Here is a 14,687-nt window from a genome sequence, read left to right as displayed (position 1 = left end):
TAAGCCTTCTCTGAGTGACCGTCTCTTGTATCGAAGCCTTCTCTGAGTGAGCGTCTCATGTATCTAAGCCTTCTCTGAGTGACCGTCTCTTGTATCGAAGCCTTTTCTGAGTGAGCGTCTCATGTATCTAAGCCTTCTCTGAGTGACTGTCTCTTGTATCGAAGCCTTCTCTGAGTGAGCGTCTCATGTATCTAAGCCTTCTCTGAGTGACCGTCTCTTGTATCGAAGCCTTTTCTGAGTGAGCGTCTCATGTATCTAAGCCTTTTCTGAGTGACCGTCTCATGTATCTAAGCCTTTTCTGAGTGAGCGTCTCATGTATCTAAGCCTTTTCTGAGTGAGCGTCTCATGTATCTAAGCCTTTTCTGAGTGAGCGTCTCATGTATCTAAGCCTTTTCTGAGTGACCGTCTCATGTATCTAAGCCTTCTCTGAGTGACCGTCTCATGTATCTAAGCCTTTTCTGAGTGAGCGTCTCATGTATCTAAGCCTTTTCTGAGTGAGTGTCTCTTGTATCGAAGCCTTCTCTGAGTGACCGTCTCATGTATCTAAGCCTTTTCTGAGTGAGCGTCTCATGTATCGAAGCCTTTTCTGAGTGACCGTCTCATGTATCTAAGCCTTCTCTGAGTGAGCGTCTCATGTATCTAAGCCTTTTCTGAGTGAGCGTCTCATGTATCTAAGCCTTCTCTGAGTGAGCGTCTCATGTATCGAAGCCTTTTCTGAGTGAGCGTCTCATGTATCGAAGCCTTCTCTGAGTGAGCATCTCTTGTATCTAAGCCTTTTCTGAGTGAGCGTCTCATGTATCGAAGCCTTTTCTGAGTGAGCGTCTCATGTATCTAAGCCTTTTCCGAGTGAGCGTCTCATGTATCGAAGCCTTTTCTGAGTGAGCGTCTCATGTATCTAAGCCTTTTCTGAGTGAGCGTCTCATGTATCTAAGCCTTCTCTGAGTGAGCGTCTCATGTATCTAAGCCTTCTCTGAGTGAGCGTCTCATGTATCTAAGCCTTCTCTGAGTGAGCGTCTCATGTATCGAAGCCTTTTCTGAGTGAGCGTCTCATGTATCGAAGCCTTCTCTGAGTGAGCATCTCATGTATCTAAGCCTTTTCTGAGTGAGCGTCTCATGTATCTAAGCCTTCTCTGAGTGAGCGTCTCATGTATCGAAGCCTTTTCTGAGTGAGCGTCTCATGTATCTAAGCCTTCTCTGAGTGAGCGTCTCATGTATCTAAGCCTTCTCTGAGTGAGCGTCTCTTGTATCGAAGCCTTCTCTGAGTGACCGTCTCATGTATCGAAGCCTTTTCTGAGTGAGCGTCTCATGTATCTAAGCCTTCTCTGAGTGAGCGTCTCATGTATCTAAGCCTTCTCTGAGTGAGCGTCTCTTGTATCGAAGCCTTCTCTGAGTGACCGTCTCTTGTATCGAAGCCTTCTTTGAGTGAGCGTCTCATGTGTCGAAGCCTTTTCTGAGTGAGCGTCTCATGTATCTAAGCCTTTTCTGAGTGAGCGTCTCTTGTATCGAAGCCTTCTCTGAGTGAGCGTCTCTTGTATCGAAGCCTTCTCTGAGTGACCGTCTCATGTATCGAAGCCTTTTCTGAGTGAGCGTCTCATGTATCTAAGCCTTTTCTGAGTGAGCGTCTCTTGTATCGAAGCCTTCTTTGAGTGAGCGTCTCATGTATCGAAGCCTTTTCTGAGTGAGCGTCTCTTGTATCGAAGCCTTTTCTGAGTGAGCGTCTCTTGTATCGAAGCCTTCTCTGAGTGAGCGTCTCATGTATCTAAGCCTTTTCTGAGTGAGCGTCTCATGTATCTAAGCCTTCTCTGAGTGAGCGTCTCATGTATCGAAGCCTTTTCTGAGTGAGCGTCTCATGTATCTAAGCCTTCTCTGAGTGAGCGTCTCATGTATCTAAGCCTTCTCTGAGTGAGCGTCTCATGGTGTCATGTCTGACCCTCTTTCGCCCCCTCCAGCTCTGCCTCACTTCACCACCAGCAGGAGGCGCTCCGAGGTGCGGGTGAAATCCGGGGAGTCTGCAGAGTTTGTGTCGGAGACTTCGGAGGAGAACGTCCGGGTTTTGTGGTACAAAGACGGGAAAGAGATTCAACAATTGAAGCGGTTCCAGATAGAATCCACCGGAAAACTGCAGAAGCTGCGAATCTCCTCGGTCCACAAAGAAGATGAGGGGACATACACGTGCGCCATCGGGGAGGACGTCATCACATTCACCCTACAGGTCGCAGGTAAGAATACCGCGGTACACAGACCTAGCACTGCTACACGTGCGCCATCGGGGAGGACGTCATCACATTCACCTTACAGGTCGCAGGTAAGAATACTGCGGCACGCAGACCTAGCACTGCTACACGTGCGCCATCAATACCGCGGCACGCAGACCTAGCACCGCTACACATGCGCCATCGGGGAGGACGTCATCACATTCACCCTACAGGTCGCAGGTAAGAATACCGTGGCACGCAGACCTAGCACGGCTACACGTGCGCCATCGGGGAGGACGTCATCACATTCACCCTACAGGTCGCAGGTAAGAATACCGCGGCACACAGACCTAGCACTGCTACACGTGCGCCATCGGGGAGGACGTCATCACATTCACCCTACAGGTCGCAGGTAAGAATACCGCGGCACACAGACCTAGCACTGCTACACGTGCGCCATCGGGGAGGACGTCATCACATTCACCTTACAGGTCGCAGGTAAGAATACTGCGGCACACAGACCTAGCACTGCTACACGTGCGCCATCAATACAGCGGCACACAGACCTAGCACTGCTACACGTGCGCCATCAATACCGCGGCACGCAGACCTAGCACTGCTACACGTGCGCCATCAATACTGCGGCACGCAGACCTAGCACAGCTACACGTGCGCCATCAATACTGCGGCACGCAGACCTAGCACCGCTACACGTGCGCCATCAATACTGCGGCACGCAGACCTAGCACCGCTACACGTGCGCCATCAATACCGCGGCACGCAGACCTAGCACTGCTACACGTGCGCCATCAATACTGCAGCACGCAGACCTAGCACTGCTACACGTGCGCCATCAATACTGCGGCACGCAGACCTAGCACTGCTACACATGCGCCATCGGGGAGGACGTCATCACATTCACCCTACAGGTCGCAGGTAAGAATACTGCGGCACACAGACCTAGCACTGCTACACATGCGCCATCAATACTGCGGCACACAGACCTAGCACTGCTACACATGCGCCATCAATACTGCGGCACGCAGACCTAGCACTGCTACACGTGCGCCATCAATACTGCGGCACACAGACCTAGCACTGCTACACATGCGCCATCAATACTGCGGCACGCAGACCTAGCACTGCTACACGTGCAACATCAATACTGCGGCACACAGACCTAGCACTGCTACACATGCACCATCAATACTGCGGCACGCAGACCTAGCACTGCTACACGTGCAACATCAATACTGCGGCACGCAGACCTAGCACTGCTACACATGCACCATCAATAGTGCGGCACGCAGACCTAGCACTGCTACACGTGCGCCATCAATACTGCGGCACACAGACCTAGCACTGCTACACATGCGCCATTAATACTGCGGCACGCAGACCTAGCACTGCTACACATGCGCCATCAATACCGCGGCACGCAGACCTAGCACCGCTACACATGCGCCATCAATACCGCGGCACGCAGACCTAGCACTGCTACACATGCGCCATCAATACCGCGGCACACAGACCTAGCACTGCTACACATGCGCCATCAATACCGCGGCACGCAGACCTAGCACTGCTACACATGCGCCATCAATACCGCGGCACGCAGACCTAGCACTGCTACACATGCGCCATCAATACTGCGGCACGCAGACCTAGCACTGCTACACGTGCGCCATCAATACTGCGGCACACAGACCTAGCACTGCTACACATGCACCATCAATACTGCGGCACGCAGACCTAGCACTGCTACACGTGCGCCATCAATACTGCGGCACACAGACCTAGCACTGCTACACATGCACCATCAATACTGCGGCACACAGACCTAGCACTGCTACACATGCGCCATCAATACTGCGGCACGCAGACCTAGCACTGCTACACGTGCGCCATCAATACTGCGGCACACAGACCTAGCACTGCTACACATGCGCCATCAATACTGCGGCACACAGACCTAGCACTGCTACACATGCGCCATCAATACTGCGGCACGCAGATCTAGCACTGCTACATGTGCAACATCAATACTGCGGCACACAGACCTAGCACTGCTACACGTGCAACATCAATACCGCGGCACGCAGACCTAGCACTGCTACACATGCGCCATCAATACCGCGGCACACAGACCTAGCACTGCTGCACATGCGCCATCAATACTGCGGCACACAGACCTAGCACTGCTACACATGCGCCATCAATACTGCGGCACGCAGACCTAGCACTGCTACACGTGCGCCATCAATACTGCGGCACGCAGACCTAGCACTGCTACACGTGCGCCATCAATACTGCGGCACGCAGACCTAGCACTGCTACACATGCACCATCAATACTGCGGCACACAGACCTAGCACTGCTACACATGCGCCATCAATACTGCGGCACGCAGACCTAGCACTGCTACACGTGCGCCATCAATACTGCGGCACACAGACCTAGCACTGCTACACGTGCAACATCAATACTGCGGCACACAGACCTAGCACTGCTACACATGCACCATCAATACTGCGGCACGCAGACCTAGCACTGCTACACGTGCAACATCAATACTGCGGCACGCAGACCTAGCACTGCTACACGTGCGCCATCAATACTGCGGCACACAGACCTAGCACTGCTACACATGCACCATCAATACTGCGGCACGCAGACCTAGCACTGCTACACGTGCGCCATCAATACTGCGGCACACAGACCTAGCACTGCTACACATGCACCATCAATACTGCGGCACACAGACCTAGCACTGCTACACATGCGCCATCAATACTGCGGCACGCAGACCTAGCACTGCTACACGTGCGCCATCAATACTGCGGCACACAGACCTAGCACTGCTACACATGCGCCATCAATACTGCGGCACACAGACCTAGCACTGCTACACATGCGCCATCAATACTGCGGCACGAAGACCTAGCACTGCTACACTTGCGCCATCAATACTGCGGCACGCAGACCTAGCACTGCTACACATGCGCCATCAATACTGCGGCACACAGACCTAGCACTGCTACACATGCGCCATCAATACTGCGGCACGCAGATCTAGCACTGCTACACGTGCAACATCAATACTGCGGCACACAGACCTAGCACTGCTACACGTGCAACATCAATACCGCGGCACGCAGACCTAGCACTGCTACACATGCGCCATCAATACCGCGGCACACAGACCTAGCACTGCTACACATGCGCCATCAATACCGCGGCACACAGACCTAGCACTGCTACACGTGCACCATCAATACTGCGGCACACAGACCTAGCACTGCTGCACATGCGCCATCAATACCGCGGCACGCAGACCTAGCACTGCTACACATGCGCCATCAATACCGCGGCATGCAGACCTAGCACTGCTACACATGCGCCATCAATACCGCGGCACACAGACCTAGCACTGATACACGTGCGCCATCAATACCGCGGCACGCAGACCTAGCACTGCTACACGTGCAACATCAATACCGCGGCACGCAGACCTAGCACTGCTACACATGCGCCATCAATACCGCGGTACGCAGACCTAGCACTGCTACACATGCGCCATCAATACCGCGGCACACAGACCTAGCACTAAATACACGTGCGCCATAAATACCGCGGCACGCAGACCTAGCACTGCTACACATGCGCCATCAATACCGCGGCACGCAGACCTAGCACTGCTACACATGCGCCATCAATACTGCGGCACGCAGACCTAGCACTGCTACACGTGCGCCATCAATACTGCGGCACGCAGACCTAGCACTGCTACACATGCGCCATCAATACCGCGGCACACAGACCTAGCACTGCTACACGTGCGCCATCAATACCGCGGCACGCAGACCTAGCACTGCTACACATGCGCCATCAATACCGCGGCACACAGACCTAGCACTGCTACACATGCGCCATCAATACCGCGGCACACAGACCTAGCACTGCTACACGTGCGCCATCAATACCGCGGCACGCAGACCTAGCACTGATACACGTGCGCCATCAATACTGCGGCACACAGACCTAGCACCGCTACACATGCGCCATCAATACCGCGGCACACAGACCTAGCACTGCTACACGTGCAACATCAATACCGCGGCACACAGACCTAGCACTGCTACACGTGCAACATCAATACCGCGGCACGCAGACCTAGCACTGCTACACATGCGCCATCAATACCGCGGCACGCAGACCTAGCACTGATTCACGTGCGCCATCAATACCGCGGCACGCAGACCTAGCACTGATTCACGTGCGCCATCAATACCGCGGCACGCAGACCTAGCACTGCTACACATGCACCATCAATACCGCGGCACGCAGACCTAGCACTGCTACACATGCGCCATCAATACCGCGGCACGCAGATCTAGCACTGATACACATGCACCATCAATACCGCGGCACGCAGACCTAGCACTGCTACACATGCGCCATCAATACCGCGGCACGCAGACCTAGCACTGCTACACATGCGCCATCAATACCGCGGCACGCAGACCTAGCACCGCTACACATGCGCCATCAATACCGCGGCACGCAGACCTAGCACTGCTACACATGCGCCATCAATACCGCGGCACGCAGATCTAGCACTGATACACATGCACCATCAATACCGCGGCACGCAGACTTAGCACTGCTACACGTGCGCCATCAATACCGCGGCACGCAGACCTAGCACTGCTACACATGCGCCATCAATACCGCGGCACGCAGATCTAGCACTGATACACATGCACCATCAATACCGCGGCACGCAGACCTAGCACTGCTACACGTGCGCCATCAATACCGCGGCACGCAGACCTAGCACTGCTACACATGCGCCATCAATACCGCGGCACGCAGACCTAGCACTGCTACACATGCGCCATCAATACCGCGGCACACAGACCTAGCACTGCTACACATGCGCCATCAATACCGCGGCACACAGACCTAGCACCGCTACACATGCGCCATCAATACCGCGGCACGCAGACCTAGCACCGCTACACGTGCGCCATCAATACCGCGGCACGCAGACCTAGCACTGATTCACGTGCAACATCAATACCGCGGCACGCAGATCTAGCACTGCTACACATGCGCCATCAATACCGCGGCACGCAGACCTAGCACTGCTACACATGCACCATCAATACCGCGGCACGCAGACCTAGCACTGATACACGTGCGCCATCAATACCGCGGCACGCAGACCTAGCACTGCTACACATGCGCCATCAATACTGCGGCACGCAGACCTAGCACTGCTACACGTGCAACATCAATACCGCGGCACGCAGACCTAGCACTGCTACACATGCGCCATCAATACTGCGGCACGCAGACCTAGCACTGCTACACGTGCAACATCAATACCGCGGCACACAGACCTAGCACTGATACACGTGCGCCATCAATACTGCGGCACGCAGACCTAGCACTGCTACACATGCACCATCAATACTGCGGCACGCAGACCTAGCACTGCTACACATGCACCATCAATACCGCGGCACGCAGACCTAGCACTGCTACACATGCGCCATCAATACCGCGGCACGCAGACCTAGCACTGCTACACATGCACCATCAACACTGCGGCACGCAGACCTAGCACTGCTACACATGCGCCATCAATACTGCGGCACGCAGACCTAGCACTGCTACACGTGCGCCATCAATACCGCGGCACGCAGATCTAGCACTGATACACATGCACCATCAATACCGCGGCACGCAGACCTAGCACTGCTACACATGCGCCATCAATACCGCGGCACGCAGACCTAGCACTGCTACACATGCGCCATCAATACCGCGGCACGCAGACCTAGCACCGCTACACATGCGCCATCAATACCGCGGCACGCAGACCTAGCACTGCTACACATGCGCCATCAATACCGCGGCACGCAGATCTAGCACTGATACACATGCACCATCAATACCGCGGCACGCAGACCTAGCACTGCTACACATGCACCATCAATACCGCGGCACACAGACCTAGCACTGCTACACATGCGCCATCAATACCGCGGCACGCAGACCTAGCACTGCTACACATGCGCCATCAATACCGCGGCACGCAGACCTAGCACCGCTACACATGCGCCATCAATACCGCGGCACGCAGACCTAGCACTGCTACACATGCGCCATCAATACCGCGGCACGCAGACCTAGCACTGCTACACATGCGCCATCAATACCGCGGCACGCAGATCTAGCACTGATACACATGCACCATCAATACCGCGGCACGCAGACCTAGCACCGCTACACATGCGCCATCAATACTGCGGCACGCAGACCTAGCACTGCTACACATGCGCCATCAATACCGCGGCACGCAGACCTAGCACTGCTACACATGCGCCATCAATACTGCGGCACGCAGACCTAGCACCGCTACACATGCGCCATCAATACTGCGGCACGCAGACCTAGCACTGCTACACATGCGCCATCAATACCGCGGCACGCAGACCTAGCACTGCTACACATGCGCCATCAATACCGCGGCACGCAGATCTAGCACTGATACACATGCACCATCAATACCGCGGCACGCAGACCTAGCACTGCTACACGTGCGCCATCAATACCGCGGCACGCAGACCTAGCACTGCTACACATGCGCCATCAATACCGCGGCACGCAGATCTAGCACTGATACACATGCACCATCAATACCGTGGCACGCAGACCTAGCACTGCTACACATGCGCCATCAATACCGCGGCACACAGACCTAGCACTGCTACACATGCGCCATCAATACCGCGGCACGCAGACCTAGCACCGCTACACATGCGCCATCAATATCGCGGCACGCAGACCTAGCACCGCTACACGTGCGCCATCAATACCGCGGCACGCAGACCTAGCACTGATTCACGTGCAACATCAATACCGCGGCACGCAGATCTAGCACTGCTACACATGCGCCATCAATACCGCGGCACGCAGACCTAGCACTGCTACACATGCGCCATCAATACTGCGGCACGCAGACCTAGCACTGCTACACATGCGCCATCAATACTGCGGCACGCAGACCTAGCACTGCTACACATGCACCATCAATACTGCGGCACGCAGACCTAGCACTGCTACACATGCACCATCAATACCGCGGCACGCAGACCTAGCACTGCTACACATGCGCCATCAATACTGCGGCATGCAGACCTAGCACTGCTACACGTGCAACATCAATACCGCGACACGCAGACCTAGCACTGCTACACATGCGCCATCAATACTGCGGCACGCAGACCTAGCACTGCTACACGTGCAACATCAATACCGCGGCACACAGACCTAGCACTGTTACACGTGCGCCATCAATACTGCGGCACGCAGACCTAGCACTGCTACACATGCACCATCAATACTGCGGCACGCAGACCTAGCACTGCTACACATGCGCCATCAATACTGCGGCACGCAGACCTAGCACTGCTACACATGCACCATCAATACCGCGGCACGCAGACCTAGCACTGCTACACATGCGCCATCAATACCGCGGCACGCAGACCTAGCACTGCTACACATGCACCATCAATACTGCGGCACGCAGACCTAGCACTGCTACACATGCGCCATCAATACTGCGGCACGCAGACCTAGCACTGCTACACATTCACCATCAATACTGCGGCACGCAGACCTAGCACTGCTACACGTGCACCATCGGGGAGGACGTCATCACATTCACCCTACAGGTCGCAGGTAAGAATACTGCGGCGCATAGACCTAGCACCGCTACACGTGCGCCATCGGGGAGGATGTCATCACATTAACCCGACAGGCGGCAGGTACACGTGCACACAACGCTGTCCTGATAGACTGTATGAAGCCCTCACCATTCTGAGGCCTATGTCATCTTGTATGTATCGATCAGACTTTGTTAAGTTATTTATCTGTCTATTATACGTCTTTACCATAGTTTGCATCAGTTCTATGCTTTTTACTGATAGTTCAGGCTTCTTTACAAGCTGCTTTTAACAGCTGCTCTAACACGAATCTGTGCTCAAACATTCTTCTTAACTCTCCCCCTGAGTGAGCCCCTCTGATCCCCTTCCCCGTGCTCAGAGGAGCAGACTTTGTAAATCGTGGGTTTTCTTCTGGAACAGCAGATCAAAGCAGCTTCTAAAAGAGCACAGACCAAGCTGGATAAAAGCATGGAGTGAAGAAAGCAGGATGGAGGTGATAGAGTATAGAGTAGATTCATAACTTTACAAAGGCTGATCAATAATTAATAAAAACAATAGGAGTTCCTCTGCCAGATCTCTGCTTGCTGTCAGTAAAACATAAAGCAGATAGAAAGCTGTAAGACGTATACAATGTGCGGCTGCAGGTGCTGGCTTCTACACCTTTTTGGGTGCTTCTTATTGATTCTGATGATGTCGGTAAGACCTCGGTTCCACCTGCGCATAGCTTGTGATGTGAGGACATAGGAAGCGATATGCTATGTGATATGTGAGCGTCAGCCGAGGGTCATGTGACTGTGGTGCGATCTTGTGATCGGATCACAGCTGCGGAGGAGAGGGGGGAGCACTTTCTCCCCATCTCCTCCCCGACCTGTCTCTGCGTACATCGCACTGCGGTCACATAATATGTGAGTACAGTGCGATGTATCACACGCTCCCAAAGACTTGTATGGGGGTGCGTGAGCTGAGACTCGCTGCCAAACGCAGCATGCTCCGATCCATTGCTCAGGCCGCTATGGCATGAGAAATCAATCGCAGATGGACGCTGCCCCAGAGTTTTGCACTGGTGCGAGGGCAAGCCGATATTTTAGCAGATCGCACTCGCCTGTGCAAAACGCAAGTGACACAGGCGTCACAGAGACATCGTGTCAGATCCCCCATCACTGCCACCGATATGTCACAAGCAGCCACGTGCAATCCCCAATCATCAGGACAATACTGCCACCGATATGTCACCAGCCGCCACGTGCAACCCCCAATCATCAGGACAATACTGCCACCGATATGTCACCAGCCGCCACGTGCAACCCCCAATCATCAGGACAATACTGCCACCGATATGTCACCAGCAGCCATGTGCAACCCCCAATCATCAGGACAATACTGCCACCGATATGTCACCAGCAGCCACGTGCAACCCCCAATCATCAGGACAATACTGCCACCGATATGTCACCAGCAGCCACGTGCAACCCCCAATCATCAGGACAATACTGCCACCGATATGTCACCAGCAGCCATGTGCAACCCCCAATCATCAGGACAATACTGCCACCGATATGTCACCAGCCGCCACGTGCAACCCCCAATCATCAGGACAATACTGCCACCGATATGTCACCAGCCGCCACGTGCAACCCCCAATCATCAGGACAATACTGCCACCGATATGTCACCAGCAGCCACGTGCAACCCCCAATCATCAGGACAATACTGCTACCGATATGTCACCAGCAGCCACGTGCAACCCCCAATCATCAGGACAATACTGCCACCGATATGTCACCAGCCGCCACGTTCAACCCCCAATCATCAGGACAATACTGCCACCGATATGTCACCAGCCGCCACGTGCAACCCCCAATCATCAGCACAATACTGCCACCGATATGTCACCAGCAGCCACGTGCAACCCCCAATCATCAGGACAATACTGCTACCGATATGTCACCAGCAGCCACGTGCAACCCCCAATCATCAGGACAATACTGCCACCGATATGTCACCAGCCGCCACGTGCAACCCCCAATCATCAGGACAATACTGCCACCGATATGTCACCAGCAGCCACGTGCAACCCCCAATCATCAGGACAATACTGCCACCGATATGTCACCAGCAGCCACGTGCAACCTCCAATCATCAGGACAATACTGCCACCGATATGTCACCAGCCGCCACGTGCAACCCCCAATCATCAGCACAATACTGCCACCGATATGTCACCAGCCGCCACGTGCAACCCCCAATCATCAGCACAATACTGCCACCGATATGTCACTAGCAGCCACGTGCAACCCCCAATCATCAGGACAATACTGCCACCGATATGTCACCAGCCGCCACGTGCAACCCCCAATCACCAGCACAATACTGCTACCGATATGTCACCAGCCGCCACGTGCAACCCCCAATCATCAGGACAATACTGCCACCAATATGTCACCAGCAGCCATGTGCAACCCCCAATCATCAGGACAATACTGCCACCGATATGTCACCAGCCGCCACGTGCAACCCCCAATCACCAGCACAATACTGCTACCGATATGTCACCAGCCGCCACGTGCAACCCCCAATCATCAGGACAATACTGCCACCGATATGTCACCAGCAGCCATGTGCAACCCCCAATCATCAGGACAATACTGCCACCGATATGTCACCAGCAGCCATGTGCAACCCCCAATCATCAGGACAATACTGCCACCGATATGTCACCAGCCGCCACGTGCAACCCCCAATCATCAGGACAATACTGCTACCAATATGTCACCAGCCGCCACGTGCAACCCCCAATCATCAGGACAATACTGCCACCGATATGTCACCAGCCGCCACGTGCAACCCCCAATCATCAGGACAATACTGCCACCGATATGTCACCAGCAGCCATGTGCAACCCCCAATCATCAGGACAATACTGCCAGCGATATGTCACCAGCAGCCACGTGCAACCCCCAAGTGCAACCCCCAATCATCAGGACAATACTGCCACCGATATGTCACCAGCCGCCACGTGCAACCCCCAATCATCAGGACAATACTGCCACCGATATGTCACCAGCCGCCACGTGCAACCCCCAATCATCAGGACAATACTGCCACCGATATGTCACCAGCCGCCACGTGCAACCCCCAATCATCAGGACAATACTGCCACCGATATGTCACCAGTCGCCACGTGCAACCCCCAATCATCAGGACAATACTGCCACCGATATGTCACCAGCAGCCATGTGCAACCCCCAATCATCAGGACAATACTGCCACCGATATGTCACCAGCAGCCACGTGCAACCCCCAATCATCAGGACAATACTGCCACCGATATGTCACCAGCAGCCACGTGCAACCCCCAATCATCAGGACAACACTGCCACCGATATGTCACCAGCAGCCACGTGCAACCCCCAATCATTAGGACAACACTGCCACCGATATGTCACCATCAGCCACGTGCAACCCCCAATCATTAGGACAACACTGCCACCGATATGTCACCAGCAGCCACGTGCAACCCCCAATCATCAGGACAACACTGCCACCGATATGTCACCAGCAGCCACGTGCAACCCCCAATCATCAGGACAATACTGCCACCGATATGTCACCAGCAGCCACGTGCAACCCCCAATCATTAGGACAACACTGCCACCGATATGTCACCAGCAGCCACGTGCAACCCCCAATCATCAGGACAATACTGCCACCGATATGTCACCAGCAGCCACGTGCAACCCCCAATCACCAGGACAACACGCAACTGATTAATGGGGGACCTCACAGTGAGGGTATAGTATATACAACTGATTATTGGGGGCTCACAGTGAGTTTATAGTGTATACAGCCGATTATTGGGGGCTCACAGTGAGGGTATAGTATATATACAGCTGATTATTGGGGGCTCACAGTGAGGGTATAGTATATATACAGCTGATTATTGGGGGCTCACAGTGAGGGTATAGTGTATACAGCCGATTATTGGGGGCTCACAGTGAGGGTATAGTGTATATAGTGCAGAGGGAAAGGGGGTAATCCAGCTCACCGGACTGCCTTGCTGGTGTGTTCCAAATCCTGCGCACGGATTTGACTTGGCAGTCAATCAATAATAGAAAAGGAAAAGAGTTCCAGCGCCAGGAATGAGAAAATTAAAAATCCATTTTATTGTGCCAATGCATATTAAAATTCCAGCAGGTACAGCATATCAGTCGGATGGCAGCAGAACAACGCGTCTCGACGCCTCAGGTCTTAATCATGTTCATGTATATTGGGGAGCTCACAGTGAGGGTATAGTGTATATACAGCCGATTATTGAAGAGCCCTGTGTTGGGGCTGCTCCCTGCGTTGGGGCTACTCCTTGTGTTGGGGCTACTCCCTGCGTTGGGGCTGCTCCCTGCGTTGGGGCTACTCCCTGTGTTGGGGCTTCTGCCTGTGTTGGGGCTACTGCCTGCGTTGGGGCTGCTCCTTGTGTTGGGGCTACTCCCTGTGTTGGGGCTATTCCCTGTGTTGGGGCTACTCCCTGTGTTGGGGCTACTCCCTGTGTTGGGGCTTCTGCCTGCGTTGGGGCTGCTCCCTGCGTTGGGGCTACTCCCTGTGTTGGGGCTTCTGCCTGCGTTGGGGCTGCTCCCTGCGTTGGGGCTTCTGCCTGTGTTGGGGCTACTCCCTGCGTTGGGGCTACTCCTTGTGTTGGGGCTACTCCCTGCGTTGGGGCTATTCCCTGTGTTGGGGCTACTCCCTGTGTTGGGGCTACTCC

At 54.3% G+C, this 14,687-nt stretch overlaps 1 protein-coding gene across 19 annotated transcripts in view; it reads left to right on the top strand.

The window, feature by feature from the left end:
* The window catches only part of OBSCN (obscurin, cytoskeletal calmodulin and titin-interacting RhoGEF), an 882,373-nt gene that overhangs the window by 162,466 nt on the left and 705,220 nt on the right, over window positions 1–14,687 (top strand). For all 19 annotated transcript variants that reach the window (XM_075315914.1, XM_075315911.1, XM_075315913.1 and 16 more), the window contains exon 7: window positions 1,950–2,219. In XM_075315914.1, coding sequence (XP_075172029.1) covers window positions 1,950–2,219 — 270 coding nt within the window. The remainder of the gene's footprint in view (window positions 1–1,949; window positions 2,220–14,687) is intronic.

This window comes from Anomaloglossus baeobatrachus, chromosome 6 (assembly GCF_048569485.1).
Source record: "Anomaloglossus baeobatrachus isolate aAnoBae1 chromosome 6, aAnoBae1.hap1, whole genome shotgun sequence".
Lineage (NCBI taxonomy): Eukaryota > Metazoa > Chordata > Amphibia > Anura > Aromobatidae > Anomaloglossus > Anomaloglossus baeobatrachus.
This window is presented reverse-complemented; position numbering and strand designations above follow the sequence as displayed.